Source organism: Lampetra fluviatilis, chromosome 17 (assembly GCF_964198595.1).
Source record: "Lampetra fluviatilis chromosome 17, kcLamFluv1.1, whole genome shotgun sequence".
Taxonomy (NCBI): Eukaryota; Metazoa; Chordata; class Hyperoartia; order Petromyzontiformes; family Petromyzontidae; genus Lampetra; species Lampetra fluviatilis.
This window is the reverse complement of record NC_136291.1, coordinates 3673074-3698647: the sequence shown is the minus strand read 5'-3', so window position 1 is coordinate 3698647 and position 25574 is coordinate 3673074. Positions and strand designations below refer to the sequence as shown.

The 25574-nt window shown below is 55.4% G+C and overlaps 1 protein-coding gene across 1 annotated transcript in view; it reads left to right on the top strand.

Annotated features, from left to right (window-relative positions):
• The window catches only part of LOC144936832 (uncharacterized), a 39792-nt gene extending 14264 nt beyond the window's left edge, over window positions 1-25528 (top strand). The window contains exons 10-21 of the mRNA XM_078863996.1: window positions 12-134; window positions 1871-1993; window positions 11913-12038; window positions 13319-13447; window positions 16229-16321; window positions 17268-17363; window positions 18588-18683; window positions 20067-20162; window positions 20371-20472; window positions 21634-21739; window positions 22789-22905; window positions 23651-25528. Coding sequence (XP_078720122.1) covers window positions 12-134; window positions 1871-1993; window positions 11913-12038; window positions 13319-13447; window positions 16229-16321; window positions 17268-17363; window positions 18588-18683; window positions 20067-20162; window positions 20371-20472; window positions 21634-21739; window positions 22789-22905; window positions 23651-23738 — 1295 coding nt within the window. The 3' untranslated portion in view covers window positions 23739-25528. The remainder of the gene's footprint in view (window positions 1-11; window positions 135-1870; window positions 1994-11912; window positions 12039-13318; window positions 13448-16228; window positions 16322-17267; window positions 17364-18587; window positions 18684-20066; window positions 20163-20370; window positions 20473-21633; window positions 21740-22788; window positions 22906-23650) is intronic.
• Window positions 25529-25574: the final 46 nt, after the last annotated feature.

Below are 25574 nucleotides of genomic sequence, written 5' to 3'. Positions count from 1 at the left end.
CCCAACCCCAGACTTGGATGAGTGCTCGCTATTCAACGGCAACTGCAGCCAGGCGTGCAGCAACACGGAGGGCAGCTACAGGTGCTCGTGCACACCCGGATTCCAGCTGCACGTGGACAAGCGGCAGTGTGTGGGTAGGTGGTGGTGGTGGTGGTGGTGCGTGGGTGGGTAGGTGGTGGTGGTGCTTGGGTGTGTGGCTAGGTGGTGGTGGTGGTGCGTGGGTGGGTGGGTAGGTGGTGGTGGTGGTGCGTGGGTGTGTGGGTGGGTGGTGGTGCGTGGGTGGGTAGGTGGTGGTGGTGCTTGGGTGGGTGGGTAGGTGGTGGTGGTGGTGCGTGGGTGTGTGGGTGGGTGGTGGTGCGTGGGTGGGTAGGTGGTGGTGGTGCGTGGGTGGGTGGGTAGGTGGTGGTGCGTGGGTGGGTGGGTGGGTAGGTGGGTAGGTGGTGGTGGTGCGTGGGTGGGTGGGTAGGTGGTGGTGCGTGGGTGGGTAGGTGGTGGTGGTGGTGCGTGGGTGGGTGAGTAGGTGGTGGTGGTGCGTGGGTGGGTGGGTAGGTGGTGGTGGTGCGTGGGTGGGTGGGTAGGTGGTGGTGGTGCGTGGGTGGGTGGGTAGGTGGTGGTGGTGGTGCGTGGGTGGGTGGGTAGGTGGTGGTGGTGGTGCGTGGGTGGGTGGGTAGGTGGTGGTGGTGGTGCGTGGGTGGGTGGGTGGGTAGGTGGTGGTGGTGTGTGGGTAGGTAGGTGGTGGTGGTGCGTGGGTGGGTGGGTAGGTGGTGGTGGTGGTGCGTGGGTGGGTGGATGGGTAGGTGGTGGTGGTGGTGCGTGGGTGGGTGGGTGGGTAGGTGGTGGTGGTGCGTGCGTGGGTGGGTGGGTAGGTGGTGGTGGTGCGTGGGTGGGTGGGTGGGTAGGTGGTGGTGGTGCGTGGGTGTGTGGGTGGGTGGGTAGGTGGTGGTGGTGGTGCGTGGGTGGGTAGGTGGTGGTGGTGCGTGGGTGGGTGGGTAGGCGCACCTACACTCTGGTATACAGGGTGCTTCAAAGAAAATGTTGACACTTATATGGGACTATCGTTTTTTTAATGGAAAAATAACGGATAATGTCCTGTAACGTGATAACAAGTGTAAATGTTAATAGCTTCAAAAAGTCAAAGAGTCTCCACTTGATCGCCATCGTTGTCAACGCGTGCCCTGGAAACTTCTCTAGGTGATCTCCAGGCACATTTATTGTGGTGTTGTCGCAAATTCTCGGAAGTGTTAACATTTTTTTGAAGCACCTTGAATTATCTGAAACGGTACCTGGGCCTCCCCTAGGTAGGCTCAGCCTCAAATGAGTGCCTGGTGCGATGTGTAAATATCGCCACTGGGGAGACAAAGGCGGCCGGGCGTGGTGCTGGCCACCCACCCCTTCGTGTGCTGTGCCGGCCTTCATAGGTGCTCATGAGCAGCACTTCCCCGACCAGTCTGTGAAGGCTAAACGGGAGACCTTTTTTGTATGTGTGTGTGTAATGTGTGTGTGTAATGTGTCTGTGTATGTAGCTATGTAATCGAGTGTGGTGTATGTTATGTGTGTTGAACCTTTCGCACCGTACATAGCCAACAGTGCTATTTAGAGTTGTGTGTGTGCGTGCGTGTGCTCGCTAACAGCTCTTGCCCCAACAGTCTGTCGAGGCTATACGGTGGTGGCTACGCTGCTGCTGCTGCTGCACGTGGCTGCCTGTATCCCAGTGCTGCGGAGGCAGCAGCAGCAGCAGCAGTGTTGGTGGATAGCTGCACATTCTTTCCCGGATCCACCGCCACCCCCCCCAACCCCCCCCCGCATCTCGGAGAATGGGACGTCCCAAGCCGCGTGTTGCCGCTGCTGCTGTGCGCGTGCGGTGGCGCAGACATCGACGAGTGCAAGGTGCAGAGCGGGGGGTGCTCGCACGTGTGCACCAACTCGCCCGGCGGCTACGCGTGCGGGTGTCCCATGGAGCTGGCACTGGACGTGGACAACAAGACGTGCATCAGTGAGTCGTACGACACGGCGCAGATGCACGCGCGGACACACGCGCGGACACACGCGCGGACACACGCGCGGACGCACGCACGGACACACGCGCGGACGCACGCGCGGACGCACGCGCGGACACATGTGTAGTGGTGATACGCGCTGGGTGTATATGTCGTGTGCCAGCGCGTATGTACGGGTGTGTGTGTGGTGACGCGCGCTGACGGGGAGGAGCAGGCGTCAGTGCGCGGGTGGGGGTAGTGCTGCTGATTGGCTGTGTGCCGGTGACGCGCCCAGAGGGAGTGATCGGGTAGCAGCGCGGTGTGATTGGTCGGAGAGTGGAAACACGCGCTGAGCGGAACCGGATCGTGGGGATAGCGCGTGGGGATTGGGTAACGGAGGAGCGGTGCCGACGTTGAGGTCCGCATCCGCTCCGTCTCCCGGGAAGAAGGGGTATATAAGGTGATGCACAGAGGAGCAAGGGGCAGAAGTGGAACCATCTAAGAATGAAGACGAAGGTGTAGAGATAGAGCCCGGAGAGGAGAGAAATGGAGAGTAGAAGTGAGTAATGTATAGTGTGTAGCCAGCGAGATAGAAAGGTCTACACGAGCTGAGTAATGTATAGTGTGTAGCCAGCGAGATAGAAAGGTCTACACGAGCTGAGTAATGTATAGTGTGTAGCCAGCGAGATAGAAAGGTCTACACGAGCTGAGTAATGTATAGTGTGTAGCCAGCGAGATAGAACGGTCTGCACGAGCCGAGTATGCATACGGTGTAGCCAGCGAGAGAGAACGGTCTGCACGAGCCGAGTATGCATACGGTGTAGCCAGCGAGAGAGAACGGTCTGCACGAGCCGAGTATGCATACGGTGTAGCCAGCGAGAGAGAACGGTCTGCACGAGCCGAGTATGCATACGGTGTAGCCAGCGAGAGAGAACGGTCTGCACGAGCCGAGTATGCATACGGTGTAGCCAGCGAGAGAGAGGCAAAGTCTACACGAGGAGCAGGGCCGGCCCGAGGCATAAGCGAACTAAGCGGCTGCTTGGGGCCCCCTGGCCACCAGGGGGCCCCCGAATCGTTTTTTTTTTTTTTTTTTTTTTTTTACAATTAAATAACTTAAACAAGTGATATAAATGAATTAATGAATGAATGAATAAATGATTCAAGACAAGAAAATTCTGTCGACAACTGCTGCTTTGTCACGGCTCACGGATGTCACGGCTCATTGACAATTCGCGTGGGCGCGGGCGCGGGCGCGGGCAGGTGCGCGCAATTGTACGTCACGATAATAAATACGCCTAAGCCATGTCACAAAAAAGGACGTATCCCTCTGGTGCCGAAAAAAGAAAAAAGAAAAGGACCGAGGAGGAGAAAAAAGAGCGAGTAATCTTCTAGCACAGATGAGTCTGCGTGGTGGGAGGGGGGCCCCCAAATCAAATTCTGCTTAGGGCCCCCAAGAGGCTCGGGCCGGCACTGACGAGGAGAGAGAGAAGAGTGTAGCAGAGGCGCAGAGTCTACACGAGGCGAGAGAAGAGTGTAGCCGAGGCGCGGAGTCTACACGAGGCACAGAGAGCCGGCAGCACAGAATCCTGAGTCAAGAGAAGTGCGGTGTGAAGAAGAGAGGCCACGCGTTGTATTGTTACAAGTCAAGATTTAATAAAAGAAGTGTGTTCCCGTCAAGGAGTTTTCTGCCGTCATTTTCCAATACTTCATCTGGCGTCAGAAGTGAAACGGGCTTCCAAGTATGGAGACGAGGAAGACCCGTAGGACCCACGGGATTGACCGCGAGGAAGACCTGGACGACTCGGAGCCGCTGGTGGCGGGGGGTGAGGAAGAGGACTTGCCCACGCTGCAGGGTCCGTCGACGGCGCCGGCCGAGCGACCGGGGACAGACGCCGGGCTTCGTGAGGCGCACTCCCGACTGGCGGAGCTGCTGCTCGCCGCCGCGTCCATCTTGGCGGAGATCAGCTCGTCGGGAGGAGCGGGGACGGTGGGGGACATTTTACAAGGTCGCCCCGCAGATTCCCGCCAAAACGAATGGGGGATTCCCGCCATTGCGCCTGGGCCTACTTTTGGCGGGAACGGCGAGCGCCACGTGGTGGTGGGTTCCCAAGCGCGCGCATCGACTTCATCAGCGCGCGAGGGGGTCCGCCATCTTACGTCTGCTGCTGGAGCCGCCATCTTAGACACCGACGGACAGGCGGAGAGGAACCACGAGGCGGATGACTTCATTTTTCAGCAGCGCCTGCCCACGTTGTCAGCCTTCAAGGCGGAAGGCGGAGACTGGGGCCAATTTCAGCGAAGGTTTTTGGCGCATCAAGAGATGTCAGCGTGGTCCGATGCTACGGCGCTGCGGGCATTGCCCGCCATGCTGGACGACGATGCGCTCGCGGCCTTCAGGGCTGCACGGAAGTCGGACCGCTCCACGCTGAAGGATGCGCTGGGTTTGTTGGCCAGGGTCTACGGGCCTCCCTCTACATGCCGCCATCAGTTCTACGCAAGACGGAAAGCGGCCACGGAGACCGCGCTGGCCTATCGCACGGCGTTGCTGGCTCTTGCTGATGCTGCGTTCCCTCGGATGGACGAGGAGGGCCAAGACGCGATGGTTTTGGAGCAGCTGCTCAAGTTGGCGCAGGACCTGGGGGTCCCTATCAACACAGCTGACGACATTGATATTTCTTCTTTGAGAGTCGCCACGAGTATTCAAGCGCACGAGGCCCTACAACGGAAGCAAGGCGTTGGTTGCAATGCTGCTGTCGTCGCAGCCCCGGGGTTGGTGGTCGCCGAACCCCAAGTCGTCAGCCCACGAGAGGAGGCGTTCGCCACGGGACGACCAGGGGACTGGAGGCCGGGGGCCCGGTCGCCTCTGCGATCGGGCCGAAAGTCGGAGCAACCAAGATCTACTCCGACCCTCGTCACGTGCTATAACTGCGGCCTCCGGGGCCACGTGGCGTCCGGGTGCCGCGCTCCGCGGCAGCGCGCCATGGGAGCTCGGCTGGACGACGACCGAGAGCCCAAGTCATCTCTACAATCCCCGGCAAGTCGCGGCACCTCACACGCTCGGCCTGTTTATTCGGCACACATGGGACGCCGCGTTGCGGCGGAGGAGGGCCGGTTAAGGTTCGGGGATTCGGTTCGGCGAGGGGGGTTCGGCCGGGACCAGGGAGACATTGAATGGGCGGAATTGGGGCATAGAATTGTGGCTGCTTCGGCGGGTTCGTCCGTTGTTACGGGATCTATTGATGGGGTTGAGATTAGGGTGTTAGTGGACACGGGGGCATCGGCAACTATTATATCGGACCTCATTTATAATATTCTTCCAGTCCAATGTCGTCCGCTGCTTCCAGTGGATGTGCCATTTTACGCCGCTAATGGGGGATCGTTGGGCATTATCGGTCAGGTTAGGGCGTCCATTTGCATTGGAGATATCAAATTATCGGGACCCGTTTTCGTTTCGTCTTCCTTGGCAGTTCCGTGTCTTTTGGGCACTGACTTTTTGGCTAAAATGCCCATTAAAATTCTTATCGATCAACGATGCATTGAACTGCCATCGGGTCGCCGGATTTCATTTTTGACGGGCCCTACTGACATTCGGACGGCGTGCGCTACGATACAAGCGGTGGCGACGCAGACAGTGCAAGTGCCCCCGGGTTCACAGATGTTGATTCCCCTCCGGTTGCGAAAACCATGGGTGAGGGAGGCTTCGGGACAGAGTATGCTTTTGGGTCCTTCTAACAAGGCTGTCGGGGGTCTTGATTTATCGGTGGCTCACACTTTGGTGCGGGCTGACAGGGATCCGTTTGTGATGGTTTTGAACGCGGGGTCGCGACCAGCTGTCATCCCGCAGGGCACCGTGCTGGCTCACGCGGCGCAGGTTCCTGGGGATGATGGGTTGGTTGCGCAGGTGGGCTCGAGCCCCGCGCGGAACATTGAGCCAAGGGAAGACCTTGAGTGGGTCCATTCGTTATGTGCCGCCTCGGACGATTTGTCGGCGGCGCAGTTGGGTGCGCTGCGCGAGTTGCTCATTGAATTCTCTGATGTATTCAGTAAACATAAGTATGACATTGGGTGCACGGATTTGTTGCACCATCACATTGAAACGGGCGATGCGGCGCCGGTCAGGCTAAATCCCTTCCGACTGAGTCCCGTGGAGAAGGAACATGTTCAGTCGGCTGTTAACGATATGCTAGAAGCCGATATTATTTCACCCTCCTCTAGCCCGTGGGGAGCGCCTATTGTGCTGGTTAAGAAGCAGGACGGGTCCCTGCGATTCTGCGTTGATTTCCGTCGCCTGAATAAGATCTCTGTGGCTGACGCGTATCCGCTCCCCAGGATGGATGAGTCCCTCGATGCATTGTCTGGTGCGCGATATTTTTCGACTCTTGATTTGTTATCGGGGTTTTGGCAGTTGCCGCTCGACGAAGAGTCGAAACCTAAGACAGCATTTCGGACTCCAGGGGGGCTGTTCCAGTTTAACCGGTTACCCATGGGACTTCACTCCTCTCCAGCGACGTTTCAGCGACTTATGGAGCTGGTTTTGTCGGGCTTGCAGTGGGATACATGCTTGATTTATATGGACGATGTCATTGTTTTCAGTAAAACGTTTGAGGAACACCTCCGGCGATTGAGAGGGGTGTTCTTGTGAATGCGATCGGCTAAGTTGAAATTTAAACCGGCCAAATGTCACCTCCTTCGTAGGTCTGTTAGATACTTGGGTCACATTGTCGATTCTTCGGGGATCTCCACCGATCCCGCGAAGACGGATTGTGTCGGTTCATGGCCGACACCTACGTCCGTTTCCGACGTGCGTAGTTTCATCGGGTTTGCTTCTTATTATCGGCGGTTCGTTGAGCACTTCGCCACTATTGCAAAACCCTTGCACGCTCTAACGGCGAAAGGAGTGAAGTTCAAATGGGGACCGGAGGAGGAGGCCGCGTTTCGCTCCCTCCGGGACGCCTTGGTGGGTGCCCCACCCTTGTGTTATCCCGATTTTGCCAGTCCCTTTTTGCTGGACACGGATGCTAGCAACACGGGCATTGGGGGGGTGCTATCCCAAGTCGTTGGGGGGGTCGAAAGAGTTGTCGCCTACGGTAGTAGGGTGTTGTCTCCGGCGGAGCAGCGCTACTGTGTCACCCGTCGCGAGCTGCTTGCCATTGTTTTTTTTGTGCAGCAGTTTAGGCCATATCTGTATGGTCGTCACTTTACAGTCCGAACGGACCACGCGGCGCTACAGTATTCATTGAGGGTCGCCCAGCCCTCGGGCCAGTTGTCGCGTTGGTTGGAAGTCCTCCAGGACTATCAGTTTACGACTACGTACCGTAAGGGGTTGCGACACACGAATGCCGATTGCTTGTCGCGGTTGTTGCCTTGTGATGAATGCGCGTGTTTGTCGGGATCGGCGCGCTGTAAACCGACGCTTGCGGGGGAGATGGGGGCACTGGCTGCGACAGCGGGCGCACCGAGTGGGGATGATTCCACTGCCTCTCAGGGTCGGGACTCGCTGCTCTCGCTGTCGCTCAGCGAATGGGGCCGCCTCCAGATGGCGGACAGCTCGCTGCTAGCATTGCGCCGCAAGGTTGGGGGTCCCGAGGGGGACCAGGAGCGTACCGGCTCCTATGTACTTGAGCGGGGCGTGTTATTGAAATGGGACAGTTTGTCCCGGCGGAACGCACTCGTGGTGCCTTCCGCTGTGAGGGGGAGGGTTGTCTTGGCGGCACACGAACGCCTCTTGCACTTGGGAGTTAACAAGACGCTTGCCCTGCTTCAGCGTGACTATTACTGGCCGGGAATGGGAAGTGATGTGGTGCATATTCTGAAGGGGTGCGTTGAGTGCGCCAGGCGTAAACCACCGGCCGTGGCAGCTAATCCACCGCTGCAATCTATTCAGGTCTCGCGTACCAACGAGCTCGTTGCACTCGATATTTTGGGGCCCTTCCCAGTCACGCCGAGAGGGAATAAATATTTGTTAGTGGGGGTCGAATACTTTACCCGATGGCCTATGGCGTGGCCTCTCGCTAACCAGTCGGCAGCGGCTGTGACGGATGCCTTCGTCCAGGGCTATGTCCTGGACAAGGGGGCTCCCGAACGCCTGCTGACCGACCAAGGTAAAAATTTTTCGAGTAAATTGTTGCAAGAGGTGTGCGATCTGTTGGGTACCAAGAAGGTGCGTACCTCCCCGTACCACCCGCAGACTGACGGGATGGTGGAGAGACTCCACAAAACCTTGACTTCCATGCTGTGCCAGCAGGTGTGCGAGGCACATGTAGATTGGGACCTGCAGGTCCCGGGAGTCCTTGCCGCGTATAGAATGGCCCCCCATGCAGCTACGGGGTTTTCCCCATTCTATTTGATGTACGGTCGGGAAGCTGACCCGCCAATAGAAACGCAACTTGGCCTGTCCGCTCCACGAACTAATTCTAATTTGGCAGAACATATTAAGTTTAATATTCATAAGCTGACAGAGGCGAGGGAGGCCGCACGGCTTAATTCGCGGGCTCGCCAAATTGCTAATGAACGGTTGCGGGCACGGAAGGTGTCCATGCATGAATGGAAACCAGGTGACAGGGCCTGGCTGCATTGCCCTCAGGCACCCTTGGCTACGTCGCCTAAATTGTTGAGACCGTGGAGGGGACCCGTGGAGGTCGTGCGCGTTGCACGGCCCCAGTGCGTTCAGATAAAGTGGGGAAAGCGCCGGTGGTACGTTCACCCCTCCCGACTGAAACCGTTCTCGCCTCCATATGGCCTCCCCTTGTGTCGTGATGGCCGGGCGTGTGACGTGACCGGCGACCCAGAGGGGGAAATGTCTCTGCCTGATCCACACGTATTGTCGCCTGATCTGCTCCCAGGTGTCTCGGAACTGACAGCTGCCGATCACCGGCGGCCGGATCTCCGCGGCGGGGCCGGCCCTTTCAGGCCCGTTCCGCACCGTCTGGAGCGGCCGGAACCGCCGGACGGTCGTCAGTGTCCCGCCCCATACGATGGACCAGCCAGACGGACTCGCGCCAGGTCGTGCTACTTTGCATGACCTGCCTCGTGAGGAGTCGGGGCAGCTGGAGCGCCTCGTCACTGCGTGTAGTCGCAGGGACGTGGGGCGCGTTCGTTTCGTATTTGCTCGTATCGTGTTATTGTTGACTTTTCGCGTTCATTGTCAATCTGTACATAGTTATTCTTGTTGTTGTTGTTGTTGTGTTATGTTACGGGGCACACTCGGGGGGTTATGGGGTTTTTTTTTGTTGGTTGTCGTTTTATCGTCGTGGTTGGTTGTTGTTAGCAGCCGGGCCGGCTGCGAGCTATGTGGGAGGGGGTGATGTAGTGGTGATACGCGCTGGGTGTATATGTCGTGTGCCAGCGCGTATGTACGGGTGTGTGTGTGGTGACGCGCGCTGACGGGGAGGAGCAGGCGTCAGTGCGCGGGTGGGGGTAGTGCTGCTGATTGGCTGTGTGCCGGTGACGCGCCCAGAGGGAGTGATCGGGTAGCAGCGCGGTGTGATTGGTCGGAGAGTGGAAACACGCGCTGAGCGGAACCGGATCGTGGGGATAGCGCGTGGGGATTGGGTAACGGAGGAGCGGTGCCGACGTTGAGGTCCGCATCCGCTCCGTCTCCCGGGAAGAAGGGGTATATAAGGTGATGCACAGAGGAGCAAGGGGCAGAAGTGGAACCATCTAAGAATGAAGACGAAGGTGTAGAGATAGAGCCCGGAGAGGAGAGAAATGGAGAGTAGAAGTGAGTAATGTATAGTGTGTAGCCAGCGAGATAGAAAGGTCTACACGAGCTGAGTAATGTATAGTGTGTAGCCAGCGAGATAGAAAGGTCTACACGAGCTGAGTAATGTATAGTGTGTAGCCAGCGAGATAGAACGGTCTGCACGAGCCGAGTATGCATACGGTGTAGCCAGCGAGAGAGAACGGTCTGCACGAGCCGAGTATGCATACGGTGTAGCCAGCGAGAGAGAACGGTCTGCACGAGCCGAGTATGCATACGGTGTAGCCAGCGAGAGAGAACGGTCTGCACGAGCCGAGTATGCATACGGTGTAGCCAGCGAGAGAGAGGCAAAGTCTACACGAGGAGAGAGAGAAGAGTGTAGCAGAGGCGCAGAGTCTACACGAGGCGAGAGAAGAGTGTAGCCGAGGCGCGGAGTCTACACGAGGCACAGAGAGCCGGCAGCACAGAATCCTGAGTCAAGAGAAGTGCGGTGTGAAGAAGAGAGGCCACGCGTTGTATTGTTACAAGTCAAGATTTAATAAAAGAAGTGTGTTCCCGTCAAGGAGTTTCCTGCCGTCATTTTCCAATACTTCACATGCACGGACACACGCACGGACACACGCGCGGACGCACGCGCGGACGCACGCACGGACACACGCACGGACACACGCACGGACGCACGCGCGGACGCACGCGCGGACGCACGCGCGGACACACGCGCGGACACACGCACGGACACACGCACGGACACACGCACGGACACACGCACGGACACACGCACGCACGGACGCACGCACGGACGCACGCGCGGACGCACGCGCGGACGCACGCGCGGACGCACGCGCGGACGCACGCGCGGACGCACGCACGGACACACGCACGGGCACACGCGCGGACACACGCGCGGACGCACGCACGGACACACGCACGGACGCACGCGCGGACGCACGCACGGACACACGCACGGACACACGCACGGACACACGCGCGGACGCACGCACGGACACACGCACGGGCACACGCACGGACACACGCACGGACACACGCGGCCACGCACGCACACGAGCCTTCATAGACGTCTGTGTCGCGATACTCTTTGGTTTTTTCGGTAAAGTCACGTAAACCAAAGAGCATGAATCCTTGCAGTCACGAAAACTTCAAATCTGGAGTCTGCGTAGCGAGTTCGTGGTCTTTGTCCCCAACAACCAATGATTGATGAGTCTTTCACGAGCATCCTGCTCCACAGAGGCCCCATATTGACACCGCTGGCGTCATTGACAAGTCCGCTCAGCTCCACATCCCCCCAACCGCATCAGTCCATCTGCTCTCTCGCCCATGCCGTGCTCTTTTAAGGCCCCTTTATCCAGCCAATACTACTCCTCACCAAAGACAAAGATCCCCCGTGTAGCCTTAAGAGACTGTTGCGGCAAGTGCTGTTAGCGAGCACCTATGAAGGTCACAAAAGGGGGGTGGGTGGCCAGCATTACATCCGGCCGCCTTTGTTTCCCTAGTGGCAAAGTTTACACACTGCACCAGGTACCCATTTGAGGCTGAGTCGACCTAGGGGAGGCCCAAAACCACTTCAGATAATCATCACTGATGTTGGCTATGAGCGGGAATCGAACTCGGGTCACCGGATTCGTAGCGCAGCGCGCTAAACACTACAGTACCGCTCCCCACACACACACAGATACAACAACAACAACCGCCATTCGCCACTAAGTGGCGGTGACGTCACCACGACGCTTGTGCCAGGCCATGTGCACCTTGAGGCCACGTGAAGTGTCGAACGCCCGCTGGCAGGAGGTCACGGGGCAGACCCAGCAGATGCCACGGGTCGACTGACCGAGATGACCGAGATGACTGGTTGATGCACCACCTGTGCCCCCTACTGTGCCAACTTGCTGTGCTTTAGTCACCCGGCGCTCCGCTCGTTGTTGTGAGCGTCGCTCCTTCGCCCTCCGTTGTTGTTGGAGGGCGACTGCCTCCAACTGCCCAGTAGCGTCCTTCACGAGCCTCCTCCACTGAGGCCGATCTTGACACCGCTGGTACCGGTCATCGGCAAGTCCACTCAGCTCCACATCCTCCTGTACCACATCGCTCCATCTCTTCTCTAGCCCGTGCCGTACACTTGCACAGACACACACACACGCTAAATTAGGTAATGTTATGCTGTTTGCGGTCTGTCCGGAGAATTCAATGGTCCCTTCCCATTTCCCGCTCCCCGCGTCCGCCAGACATCACGTCGTGCGAGCAGCGGAACGGCGGCTGCGAGCACGCGTGCTCGGTGCACGCCGAGGCCGGCGTGGATTGCTCCTGCCGCGCCGGGTGGCAACTCAACCCCAACAAGCTGTCGTGCGACGGTGAGAAGGTGCCGCCTCGCTCGCTACGCGGCCGCGTCGGCGGAGGCTCGAGGGCATTTCTCATCCCGTCGTCAGGGAGACAGACATTTGTGACGATGTGTGGCGAGGAGGAGGGGGGGGGTTTGAGAAATGTGACGTCGCATCAAATTGCGCAACTTTAAATAAATACAGACAGCACGTTGTACTTAATTAAATAGACGTTTCAATAAATGTTTTCTCCTACAACATCAGAGTGCAGCGCCACATTAAACACGCACTACAATGACAATAGTTTAAAGCGATTTGAAGCATGTTTTATTTAAAAAATGGAAATATGGTTTTGGGCGGGGGGGGGGCAGAGCTTTGTGACGTCATATTTGAGGGGGGTCTGACTTAATGTGACGCCGTGTGACGAGGGGGGGGGGGGAAATCGTCCAAAATGGCGTGACGTCATTTATGGATGGTCCCTCAGAATCATTGACATCGTCATTCTCACCACCGTCGTCATCGTCGTCGTCACCGTCACCATCACCACCGCTGTCATAATCATCGCCATCGTTATCATCGTCATCGTCGTCGCGGTCACCGTGCAAGCTACACGGGTTGGGAGGGATCTTTGCCTTTGATAACACAAAGATCCCCCGTATAGCCTTGACAAACTGTTGGGGCAGGTGCCCTTTGAAGGCCAACACGGCACAAGAGGGGGCGGGTGACCAGCACCACGCCCGACAGTGGCTATGTTTTAACACTGCACCAGGTACTCATTTGAGGCTGAGTCGACCTAGGAGAGGCCCACGACCGGTTCAGATCATCGTCACTGTTGTTGGCCATGAGCGGGAATCGAACCCGGGATCGTCGGGTTTATAGCGCAGCGCGCTAACCGCTACACTACTCGTGCGTACACTACACGTATGCACGCGTACACTACGCGTGCATACGCACGCGTACCCGTGCGTTCTCGTCCCCAGATAATCGTCACCCGTGTGGATGTCCGTGAGCAGGAATCGAACTCGGGTGGCCGAGTTCGTAGCGCAGCAGCGCGCGAACCGCTGCAGCACCACGCCCGACAGTGGCGATGTTTTCACACCGCAGCAGGTATTCATTTGAGGCTGAGTCGACCTAGGGGAGGGCCCACGACCGGTTCAGATCATCGTCACTGTTGTTGGCCGTGAGCGGGAATCGAACCCGGGTCGTCGGGTTTATAGCGCAGCTACACTACTCACGCGTACACTTCGCGTACGCGTGCGTACACTTCGCGTACGCACGCGTACACTACGTGTGTTCTCGTCCCCCCCCCCCAGATGTGGACGAATGTGCCGACTTCACGCGCGGGGGCTGTGAGCAGCAGTGCGACAACTTCCCCGGCGGCTTCAACTGCTCGTGCTCACCCGGCTTCCGCGTGCGCACGGACGACCTCAGCAAGTGCGAGCGTACGTACAGACAGAGATCCCCCCCGGCCCCCCCCCCCCCCTGCCCCGTATAGCCTTGACAAATCTGGCTGTCGCCTGATGAAGCCGGTTGTAATTATTGGCGAAAAGTCGTACTCGGATTGTAAATGTTGTGGCTTGGCTCTCCAACACACCGGTTAGTGCTGTACTAGTATACTACACTATACACTACACTATACACTACACTATACACTACACTATTCACTACACTATACACTACACTATTCACTACACTATACACTACACTATACACTACACGATACACTACTATACACTACACTACTATACACTACACTATACACTACACTACTATACACTACTATACACTACACTACTATACACTACACTACTATACACTACATTACTATACCCTACACTACTATACACTACACGATACACTACTATACACTACACTACACACTACAACACTATACACTACAACACTATACACTACACTACTATACACTACACTATACACTAGTGCTGTACAAGTGACGAATTGGCACGTTCTGTTTACGTGACAACCCTTACGTGTTAGCTGTGTCGGGTGGTGGCGTGTTTAACGACACATTTATATATTTACGTGATCTAACCCAACAACAACTGTATCATGGCTTAACAAAACTGTTGGAGCAAGTGCTGTTAGCGAACACCTGTGGGTGACCGACACCACGCCCGGCCACCTTTGTCTCCCTAGTTCTCATTTGAGGTTGAGTCAACCTCGGGGAGGTATCAGGACCGGGTCAGGTAATCGTCACTGCTGTTGGTGGCTGTCAGCGGGCATCGCACCCTAACCGCGACACCACCGCTCCCTACTTCGTACAACAACAACAACCGCCATTCGCCACTAAGTGGCGGTGACGTCACCACGGAGATTGTGCCAGGCTAGGTGCACCTTGAGGCCACGTGAAGTGTCGAACGCCCGCTGGCAGGAGGTCACAGGGCAGACCCAGGTTCCACGGGTCGACTGACTGAGATGACTGGTCGATGCACCACCTGTGCCCCCTACTGTGCCAACTTGCTGCGTTTTAGCCGCCCGGCGCTCTGCTCGTTGTTGTGAGCGTCGCTTCTCTGCCCTCCGTTGTTGTTGGAGGGCGACTGCCTCCAACTGCCCAGTAGCGTCCTTCACGAGCCTCCTCCACAGAGGCTGTTCTTGACACCGCTGGTACCAGTTATTGACAAGTCCACTCAGCTCCACGTCCTCCTGTACCACATCACTCCATCTCTTCTCTAGCCCATGCCGCCCCCGTTTAGCCCCCTCTATCCAGCCGAACAAAAGCTGTACGGGCATTCACACACACACATCGAAAACTCTCCACCCAACCGGGGGAGAGTGGCAAAACCAATTCTAACACTTCCTGCAAAGTTTCATATTCTTAGGTTTTTTCGGTAAAGTCACGTAGGTAAAAAAATTAAATTAAAATTAATGAAAGTAAAATAAAAATAAAAATCACGATGTTTCGGAGGCAACACAAGCTTCCGTCTTCAGGTGGAACCGTCACAGCACGATAGCTGTATCAAGTAAATGAGAGATTAGAAGAGATACCACTCCATATATATAATACGGTATATATAATACGGTATATATAATACGGAGTGGTATCTCTTGTAATCTCTCATTTACTTGATACAGCTATCGTGCTGTGACGGTTCCACCTGAAGACGGAAGCTTGTGTTGCCTCCGAAACATCGTGATTTTTATTTTTATTTTACTTTTATTAATTTAAATTTTTTACCTACGTGACTTTACCGAAAAAACCTAAGAATATGAATCCTTGCAGTCACGAAAGCTTCAAATCTAGAATTCCTGCAAAGTGTCTTTATCTTGCTCCATTGCCACGTGCCTACAACCGCAGTCGCCCAGAGACTCGGGCATAATTCTTCAGTGAGAGATGCGGCCGTGCGTGGCCTGCGGCCGGCTCTGGCAACGAGCCGGCTGCAACGCGGCGAATTGCCGTGCGGTCGCATTTGGACGCCACGCAAACTCATTGAAAGGTATTGCTACGGAAGGATGCTGCTGCAACTAAGCTGAACCCAAAGAGTGACCAACGTAGATGTAAGAGAAAGGTCGCACGTAAGACTTGATGCAGGCAGTGGTGAGAAGGGAATCGGTACCTCGACAACAAGATGAAAATAAAAAATGTGAAGGAACTTTGAAACAGATGAAGGCCTAACAGAGAATGGCTTGACGACGGCATCACGAGAGCTTGGTGCCAGAAAGATGTGCCCACCACGTGAGCGTATTGGCACACGATGAGAGCAAAGTGGAAACAGACAACGAAATGTGCGGTGGACACCTAGCGAGCTATCTGCCCATGGATCGTGATGATAATGATCAATACCGGAGTGTACCGTATTGTAATAATGCGTTAAAAAGGCCATCTGCGTGGTGAACCGTATCGCTGCGGAGCCTTCTCCGCGAACGCTGCTCGTCACTCAGCTGCGGCGTCGCCGCTGTTCGCGCGATGGACTTCATGTGGCGAGGGTCGGAGGGACGAGCCCGCTGCCGGAGGATGGCCCCGTGCTCCGTTTGACCAAAGATGTTTTCGGAACGGTCGGCGTAGCTTATTGTCGCGTGCGTAGGCGGTGGTGTAGGCCGGCACCGCGGCCCACGACGGACAGCGGTTTTTCAGAGTCTGTACGGCGAAGTGGATTTCGAGTGTGGAATTTCGTACGGAATGGGAGAGTGGATCTGCTGCCTGCAGCGGTCGGCAAGCTCCAGATGTGGACAAATCTCTCCCCCCCCACCCCTGTGATCCACAGCCGTGTGTGACCCCCCCTGCCAGAATTATGGCGAGTGTGTGGGGCCCAACTCGTGCGAGTGTCCCCCTGGGTACCCGGGTCCCAGCTGCTCGGGTAAGAAGAAGCGCCGTGATAGACAAGCACAAGCAACATCCACGTACACACACACACAAAGACAAAGATCACCCGTATAGCCTTAAGCGACTGTTGGGGCAAGCGCTGTTGGCGAGCGCCTATGAAGGCCGGAGCGGCACTCAAAGGGGGTGGGTGGCCAGCACCACGCCCGGCCGCTTTTGTATCCCTAGTCGCGAAGTTTACGCACCGCACCGGGTACATATTTGAGGGTGAGTCGACCTAGGGGAGGCCCAGGACCGGTTCAGATATTCGTCTTGATGTTGGCCGTAAGTGGGAATCGAACTCAGGTCCCCGGGTTTGTAATGCAGTGCACTCATCGCTGCGCCACCGCTCCCCACATATGCACATTATAGACACACACACAACCACATGCTTCTGCACACTCATCGATACATATATACACAATATACACACAATATATATACACACACACACACAACTACATGCCTATACTGTACGCGTACACTTATAGGCTGACGCAGGGATACTTCGTGGGTAGCGGAGGGCAGTGGAGCAAAATGCTTTGTTGTACTGTAGTTCTAAGCTCCTGCAGCTATGCTCCCTGCTTTTGCCATCGGGCACTGATCCAGCACGTGGTGCAGTATGGTCACATAACCCCCATGACCCGCACGGCGTGCGCAGGCCCTTATCCAGTAGTAGACAAAATGCTGTACACTTAAACATGTGCATGGGATAAAAAAGTTTGTGATGGTTTTTTACACAATATGCTAAACGTGTCAATGTGAAATCTGTACCCCATCCCCTATTCTTCCCCCAACCTTTGCCCTCTCTACATTCACGCGCACATGCACGCATGCACACGCGCGTACCGCACACATTCACACACACGCGCGTACCGCACACATTCACACACACACGTGGACTGCACACACATGTACCACACACGCACCTGTACCGCGTGCAGCCATGTGCACACCACCTTGTGCCCACGGGGGCACGTGCATGCGCTGGGACGTGTGTCTCTGCCCACCTGGGTGGACCGGCCCAGGATGCCACACAGGTGAGTCGCCCCGGGCCCCCTAAACCCACCTTGCTCGACGGTGATTGAACACGGTCACGAATGAGAGGAGCCGGTCCATCTTGTGGAAGGAGTCGAGGTCAATCTGGTGGAACAATCTTTTGGGAAAGGTGGTGGAACCGTGGCGTCAAGTTCACTGGAACAATGACTGTGGTAGTAGCGATAATAGATTTATAAGGAAGCAGCTGACTGATGCCCGAGAGTGACTCGAGTGAATAAGTGGCATTGTTCGAGAAGAACTGTGATGGTGAGAAGACTATACATTTAAAAAATACGCTGCCAAGCTTGGTGGTGTTCATTCGGACGCTGTATTTCCGACAGCCCTGTTCTTCACCTGAGGACGGCTGCTTGCGTTGTGGCCGAAACGTCGTGAGAATTTTATTTTATTATGTTTTATTTTTATTATTTTATTATATCCCTTCTAAGTGACTTTACTGAAAGAACCAAGAAGATGCTTGTTTCATCATGGGACCTCCTTTGCCAGTACCAAAATATACTAATAGGGGTTTTCCCCCTTTTTTTTCTGGCAACAAAACTGACACCTTTTGCAAGGATTCATGCTTACATTAAGCACAATACAACCCTATTAGTATATGTTGGTACTGGCAAAGGAGGTCCCATGATGTGGCTGCTCACCCCGAGCTCTCATTACTCTGGTAGTGCGTTGTCTTTGAACTGTGCGCCTTTTGGCGTCATCTGGTCGAACACCATATGAGACTAGGCTCTATAGAAAGCTGTCTCTGGTGTGGACCAATCAGTTCTAGATTTGAAGCTTTCGTGACTGCAAGGATTCATACTCTTAGTTCTTTCGGTAAAGTGACGTAGGTAAAAATTTATATTAAAATTAATAAAAAATAAAATAAAAATCACGACGTTTCGGAGGCAACGCAAGTCTCCGTCATCAGGTGGGACCGTTGATGCAGCAAATCTGGCTGTGACGGTCCCACCTGATGACGTCGTGATTTTTATTTTTATTTATTTTAATTTCATTTTTTACCTACGTGACTTTACCGAAGGAACTAAGAGTATGTGGACCAATCAGTTTCAAAGACAATGCATAAATTATTGTTTTTTGTTTGCATTTGACTGCAAGTATTGTGGTTAATGTAAGCATGATTCCTTGCAAAAGGTGTCAGTTTTGTTGCCAGAATAAAGGGAAAAACCCTATTAGTAAGATGCTTGTTGTTGTTGTTTTGCATCTCCCAGCCGTGTGTGAACTCCCCTGCGCTAACGGCGGGCGCTGCGTGGGTCCGGGCGTCTGCCAGTGCTCCTCCGACTACACGGGGCCGCAGTGTCTCTCGCGTACGTACGGGCGGGCGGACGGACGGACGGACGGACGGACGCGCGCACAGACACATCGGCGTAGCGTGGCTGGCACGGCCCCCCCCCCCCCCTGTGCAAGGAATAAAATCGCCCGATGTAATTACCAGCGACACGTCGTAGTTAAATTATCTATGTTGTGTATTTACTCTTAAACGAACTGGTACGTTGTAGTAATAAGTTGTTACCCTTTCAACTGGTACAAAAAACTGACACCTTCATACAAGGGATCATGTTTGCAAAAACCACAACACAAGCAGTCAAAATGCAAACAAAAATCAACAAATCTGATAATGATATGCACTGTCCTTGAAGTTGATTGGTCCATTGGTGTTGGACCAGATGATGCCAAAAGGCGTACGCAACTTCAAGGACAGTGCATATCATTATCATTACCAGAGTTGTTGATTTTTGTTTGCATTTTGACTGCTTGTGTTGTGGTTTTTGCAAACATGATCCCTTGTATGAAGGTGTCAGTTTTTTGTACCAGTTGAAAGGGTAAAAACCTATTACTATATTTTGCCACTGGTAAAGGAGATGTTTCATAGTGAACTGGTGCGTGGTTTACGTGACAAACCTTACCTGCTGTGTCTGGTGGTGGAGGGTTACGACACATTTTACACTTACGCGATCTAACCCAAAACACTTTACTATGAAATAAATGGCCCCCCCACCCCCACACGTCCATCCCTCTTCCCAGCCACTCGTTGTCGCCAGGAACAATGGGCCCCGGTGCAGTCACACCGCCTGCACACTCGGTAGCTATGCCTCGTAAACCATCGTGCAAACTTCGGTGGTCATCCTCGCAGCGGCTTTTGGCTGCCAATGAAACAAAGACGGCGGTCACCGCTTCGAGCGCTTCCCGGTGCGCTTCTGCGGCCGTCTGGAACGCTCTTCCTTCCGATATTAGGAAGCCACTGGAGCTGTGCACTTTTAAATCATCATCTAGATTGACAAACTCACGTCTTTAGAACTGCTTGTTGTTGTGTTTAGTTTGTTGTCCTTCTTGGCTATGTACGGTGCGAAAGAAGTTCAACACATACACGCAAGAACACAGATGCAAACAGTGCCCTGTCAGCCTCAATATCGGCGCTTGCTAAGAGCATTCTACGTAGGCTGTGTGGGTCGTGGTACGATCCCAGTTCAATTCCTGCTCACGGCCAACACCGGCGAAGATGATCTGTACCGGTCGTAGCCTTAAACGAGCACCTGGTGCAGTGTGTAAAACAGAGCTGGGGAGACAAAGGCGGCCAGGCGTAGTGCTGGCCACCCGTCCCCTCGTGTGCCGTGCCGGCCTTCGGAGGTGCTGCTCGCCAACGCAGCAGTCTGTTGATGGCCACACGGGGGATCTTTGTCTTTGCTCAGCCACGTGCACCCCTCCCTGCCTCAACTCTGGGCGCTGCATCGACGTGAACACGTGCATCTGTGCCGGAGGCTGGGAGGGCACGCGCTGTCAGATTGGTGAGTGCACACGTGTACACGCGCGCACAAGTGTGCTCACGCAGCCGCATTATTTAACACACGCGCGCGCACAAAGCACGTGCGAAACACGCCGAACCGCACGCACACACGCACGCACGCACTCACAGGCACGCGGTATTTGCGACGGGGGTCCCGTGTACCTCGGTGGTCCGCCGGGCACCGTGATCGCTCTCGCTCCGTGCCGCAGAGCCCGTGCGCTGCGGCGCGCCCTGCAGGAACGGGGGTGCCTGCGTGGGGCTGAACCGCTGCCGCTGCCGCCACGGCTACACGGGAGCCGCCTGCGATAGCGGTAAGGGCGGCGGCAACGCCGGGCCACGGCCGGCACCACCAGCACCACCACCGCCAGCACCACCTCCACCACTGGCAGCGCCGTCACTGCCAGCACCACCTCCACCACTGGCACCGCCGCCACTGCCACCGCCAGCACCGCCACCACTGCCAGCACCACCACTGCCACCACCGCCACTACCACCACCACCGCCAGCACCACCACTACCACTGCCAGCACCACCACCACTACCAGCACCACCACTGCCAGCACCACCACCACCACCGCCACCGCCAGCACCACCACTGCCAGCACCACCACCACCACTGCCAGCACCACTACCAGCACCACCACTACTACCAGCACCACCACCGCCACCGCCAGCACCACCACTGCCAGCACCACCACCACTGCCAGCACCACCACCACTGCCAGCACCACCAACACTGCCAGCACCACCACCACTACCAGCACCACCACCACTGCCAGCACCACTACCAGCACCACTACCAGCACCACTACCAGCACCACCACCACCACTGCCAGCACCACTACCAGCACCACTACCAGCACCACTACCAGCACCACCACCACCACTGCCAGCACCACTACCAGCACCACTACCAGCACCACCACTGCCAGCACCAACACCACCACCGCCAGGACCACCTCCACCACCACCACCACTGCCAGCACCACCACCACCACTTGCACCACCTCCACCACCGCCAGCTACACCACTGCCAGCACCACAACGCTACGCAACACAGACCAACACTAACCACCACCACTGTTTGTGCAATACTCACTACCACTCACCACCACCACCCACTAACAGCACCGTCAGCACACCACTCACCAACAGTACCATCGACCACCGGCATCGCTGCACTATACAACACCTATCAAGTACCATCACTACCGGCGCAATTACACCAAACACCACCCACGCAATCACCGGAACCACTCCAGTGGCACATCGGCATTCATCCGGAGTACCGATCCCCGCACAAATTCACCGCCCGCCGTCACGCACGGTGGCAGCCGTGACCGCTCCCGTCTCCCCCCCACCCCTCCTCCTCTCTCGCTCCCCACCCTGTAGCCGTCACGCACGGTGGCAGCCGTGACCGCTCCCGTCTCCCCCCACCCCTCCTCCTCTCTCGCTCCCCACCCTGCCTGTAGCCGTGGTGGAGCCGTGCGTCCCTCCGTGTCTGCACGGGGCCACGTGTGGACCACACAACTCGTGCTCGTGCCCCGAGGGCACCGAGGGCCTCCGCTGTGAAAAGCTGTGAGTTGGACCCTCCCACCCCACACCCCTTCCTCATCCACTCCCGTCCAGAATCGCCTCGCCTGCATCTCAGCGCACCTTGATCTTAAGACGCTTGTTGTCAAAGGGTGGTTCAGAGGGGCTGGGAGGGGTGGGGGGGGGGATTTAGGGCGTTGAGGGGGCCCAAGGCGTGCCACGGTGGCTAGGAGATGTTAACTACCTCGCCTGGTATGCAGGAGGTCATGGGTTAAATCCCGACCCTGACACCTGCTGCTGTATATTTAGAGTTTGCGTGTTTCTCTCTCTCATCATCATCATCACGGTGGCTCGGAGATGTTAACTACCTCGCCCGGTATGCAGGAGGTCATAGGTTCAATCCCGACCATGACTGCTGTATATTTGGAGTTTGCGTGTCTCTCTCTCTCATCATCATCACGGTGGCTCGTAGATGTTAACTCCCTCGCGGGGTATGCAGTAGGTCATGGGTTCAATCCCGATCCTGACGTCTGCTGCTGTATATTTGGAGTTTGCATGTCTCTCTCTCCGTGGTCGCGCGGATTTTTATCCGGGTCCTCCGATTTTTCCCTCCACACTTAGAATCAACGTGCGTTTAGAGTATTTGGCTGCTATAAATTTCCACGTGATAAGCCACTCCGGTGATCTACCATTTGTGGCCAGGTCACTTCTGAAAAAGAGCCGTAGAGCTCAGTGTGCCTTACCTGGTAAAATATAAACAGTTTTCATCGTTTAGTTTGAAAGAAAATATTCCATAAATCCAGCCCTCCTCCTAGCCCGCTGGAACGTCAAGTTGCGTCACACAGACCCGGGCCGCTCGCCCGGGCTGCCCCCGGCCCCAGAAGCTCCCAGTTCCCAGCTCCCGGCGTTCATGGCAACGAGGCGTCTGTGGGCCGGGCTCAGCACACGTGGCCGCGGCTTGAGCCTGTAATGCACGTTGAACTTATTCCGCACCGTCCGTGGCCAACCGCGTCAATCGGAGGTGCGGGGCGGCGAAGGAGAACGCCGCTCACACAATGAGAGCCGTCTCACGGCGCTGCCTGCCGCATGCGCAGGGTCTGTCCTCTGGTGACGCGGGCCGTGCTGGGGTCCCGGGCGGTGCGTAAGGGCGTGCGCGAGAGCTACGTGGACCGCTGCGGCCCGCTTGGCGTGCAGCTCTGCACCAAGTACAGGTGATTTTTTTTATTTTTATTTCACTTTTATTAATTTTAATTTTTTTAACCTACGTGACTTTACCGAAAAAACCTAAGAATATAAAGTACAGGTGAGCCCGGAGGATGCGCACGTGACGGTTATTTGCACCGGTCCTGGGCCTCGCCTAGATCGACTCAGCCGCAAATGAGTAGCTGATGCGATTGTTGTAAACATCGCCACTTGGGAGACAAAGGCGGTCCGGCGTGGTGTTGGCCACCCACCGCCTCATGTACCGTTCTGGCTTCATAGGTGCTCGCTAACAGCACTTGCCCCAATAGTTTGTTAAGGCTATACGGGGGATCTGTGCCTTTGTGATGGGGGGGCAGATAGAGGGGCCTAAAAGGGCACGGCAAGGGATTAGGGAGGAGGTGGACTGATGTGGCAGGGTGGATGTGGAGCTGCGTGAGCTGTAATAGCGGCGTCACGATGGAGGAGGCTTGAGGAAGATCCTTCAGTCGGTGGTGGTCGGGTCAAAGGCCACGAACTCGCTACACTTGAGAACCCAATTTAAAATCGCGGTCAGTGTGCAACTGAGTGCCAACAAAGCAGATTGTACCAGCCATGATGCACGTCGCGAGTGGCACGTAGGGTGGTGACTCGGCCCACAATGGTGAAGCGTCGAGAGCTCTGGTGGAGCCGCATTCCCTAGGATTTACAAAGATCTCGAGACCGAGTGAGAAGGCTTGCAGCTCTCTGAACGCGTGTGTGTGTCCGCGTGTGCAGGATAAACCAGGTACGTGTGTACGTACAGGCGTACACGGTCGGTTACAAGATCCAGTGCCCAGCCTCCAAGCTCAACAAAAGGCCCTGATTGCAGAGATGCGCACGCATGCACACACACACACTCAAATGTCAAATCACCTGTATAGAGAATGTTGGGGGCAATTCCTGCTGGCGATGTTTTCACAAATCACACCCGGGACTAATTTCAGGCTGGGTCGAACTAGTGAAGAGGCCCAGGACTGGTTCTGACATCGCTGGCCACGAGCGCTTAGGACGTGAATGGAATCGGAAAGCAGGTTTAACAGATTTGAAGCTTTCGTGACTGCAAGGATTCATATTCTTAGGTTCTTCGGTAAAGTCACGTAGGTAAAAAAATCTAAATTAATAAAAGTAAAATAAAATAAAAAAATCACCACGTTTCGGAGCTGATACAGCTGTCGGGCTGTGACGGTTCCACCTGAAGACGGAAGCTTGTGTTGCCTCCGAAACGTCGTGATTTTTATTTTATTTTACTTTTATTGATAGATTTTTTTTGACCTACGTGACTTTACCGAAAAACAGGTTTAACAGGTTCACAGTGCTTCAATCACCGCACCCCACACACGGACACGTGCAGTGATGCCTCGATGGAGCCTGCAGGCGAGTCTTCTGTGCCAAGACTCAAGGGCCGGGGGGCCGAGACAGGCGCTGGGTGTGCCAGGCTACGAAGAGGGGAAGTTGCCAACTTCGTTACATCATTGCAAAGATAAAGAGTCCCCCCCTCCCCTGTATAGGCAAGTGCTGTTAGCGAGCACCTATGAAGGCCGGCACGGTACGCGAGGGGGTGGGTGGCCAGCACCACGCCTGACCGTCTTTGTCTCTTCCCGGTGGCGATGTTTTCGCACCGCACCAGGTACTCATTTGAGGCTGAGTCAACCTAGGGGAGGCCCAGGACCGGTTCAGATAATCGTCACCGGTGTTGGCCGTCAGCTGGGATCGAAGTCACGCACTCGTGCAGGGCAAAAACAAAGACGCCCACTCGGCCGTGGAGTTGACGCCTGTCCATGAGGCTCGATGTTACTCCATTACGAGTACAACACCGGGCAAATCCACAATTGCCAAACGCCACACAAAGAACCGCGGTAAAACTGTGCAACCATCAGGCATGGACCAGTTCAACACCGCATGCTCACGCAGCAGTTTGCTGAATTATCACAATTCAGATGCATAATCAGAATCGAGAATCAACGATTAGTCTTGCCTTATTTGTACCGTCCGATTTGTATTATCCATCTGGAATGTCCCATCTCGTTCGGCATTGTTAATTCGATTAACCTGAAGGGGAAATACCACAACATCAATGAATGAATAAACATGAAAAAGTTTTTTGCTACGTGAACATTCGGTAGCTTTTTTCCAGTCCATCTGCTAACAGCTTACACGAATCAATTGCTAACAGCAGCATTTCATTAAGAAGGCAAACACTGAGCCAGTTTTGACTTGGAGTCTCATCGGCAAAGTCAGGCCTGTTAAATAAATACTGCTGTTACCAGATGTTACTGGCGAGAGCAGTCCACTGACTTTTCTACGGTTAATTGTGTTACCCATGATCCTCCATGACAACACATGATTTTAACATGTCAAACACAATTCAGTCCTTTGCCAATACAATTCTGGATGAAGGCCTCACCATGCCGTGCATGTTGGTCGTACGACCGGACCTCACCATGCTGGACCGTGCGGGACCGTTCGGGTTGATGGAGGAGGCGCATATGACCGGTTCAGATATCGCTCACCACGGATATATTCGCCGTGGCTGGGACATCAAACCTCGGGTTGCCGAGTTTACAAAGCGGTGCGCAGCACCAACGCACAACCACTCCACCAAATCTGCACGTAATGTACACACCGTTAAATTGAGCCCCAAACGCAATGGTTCGGACGC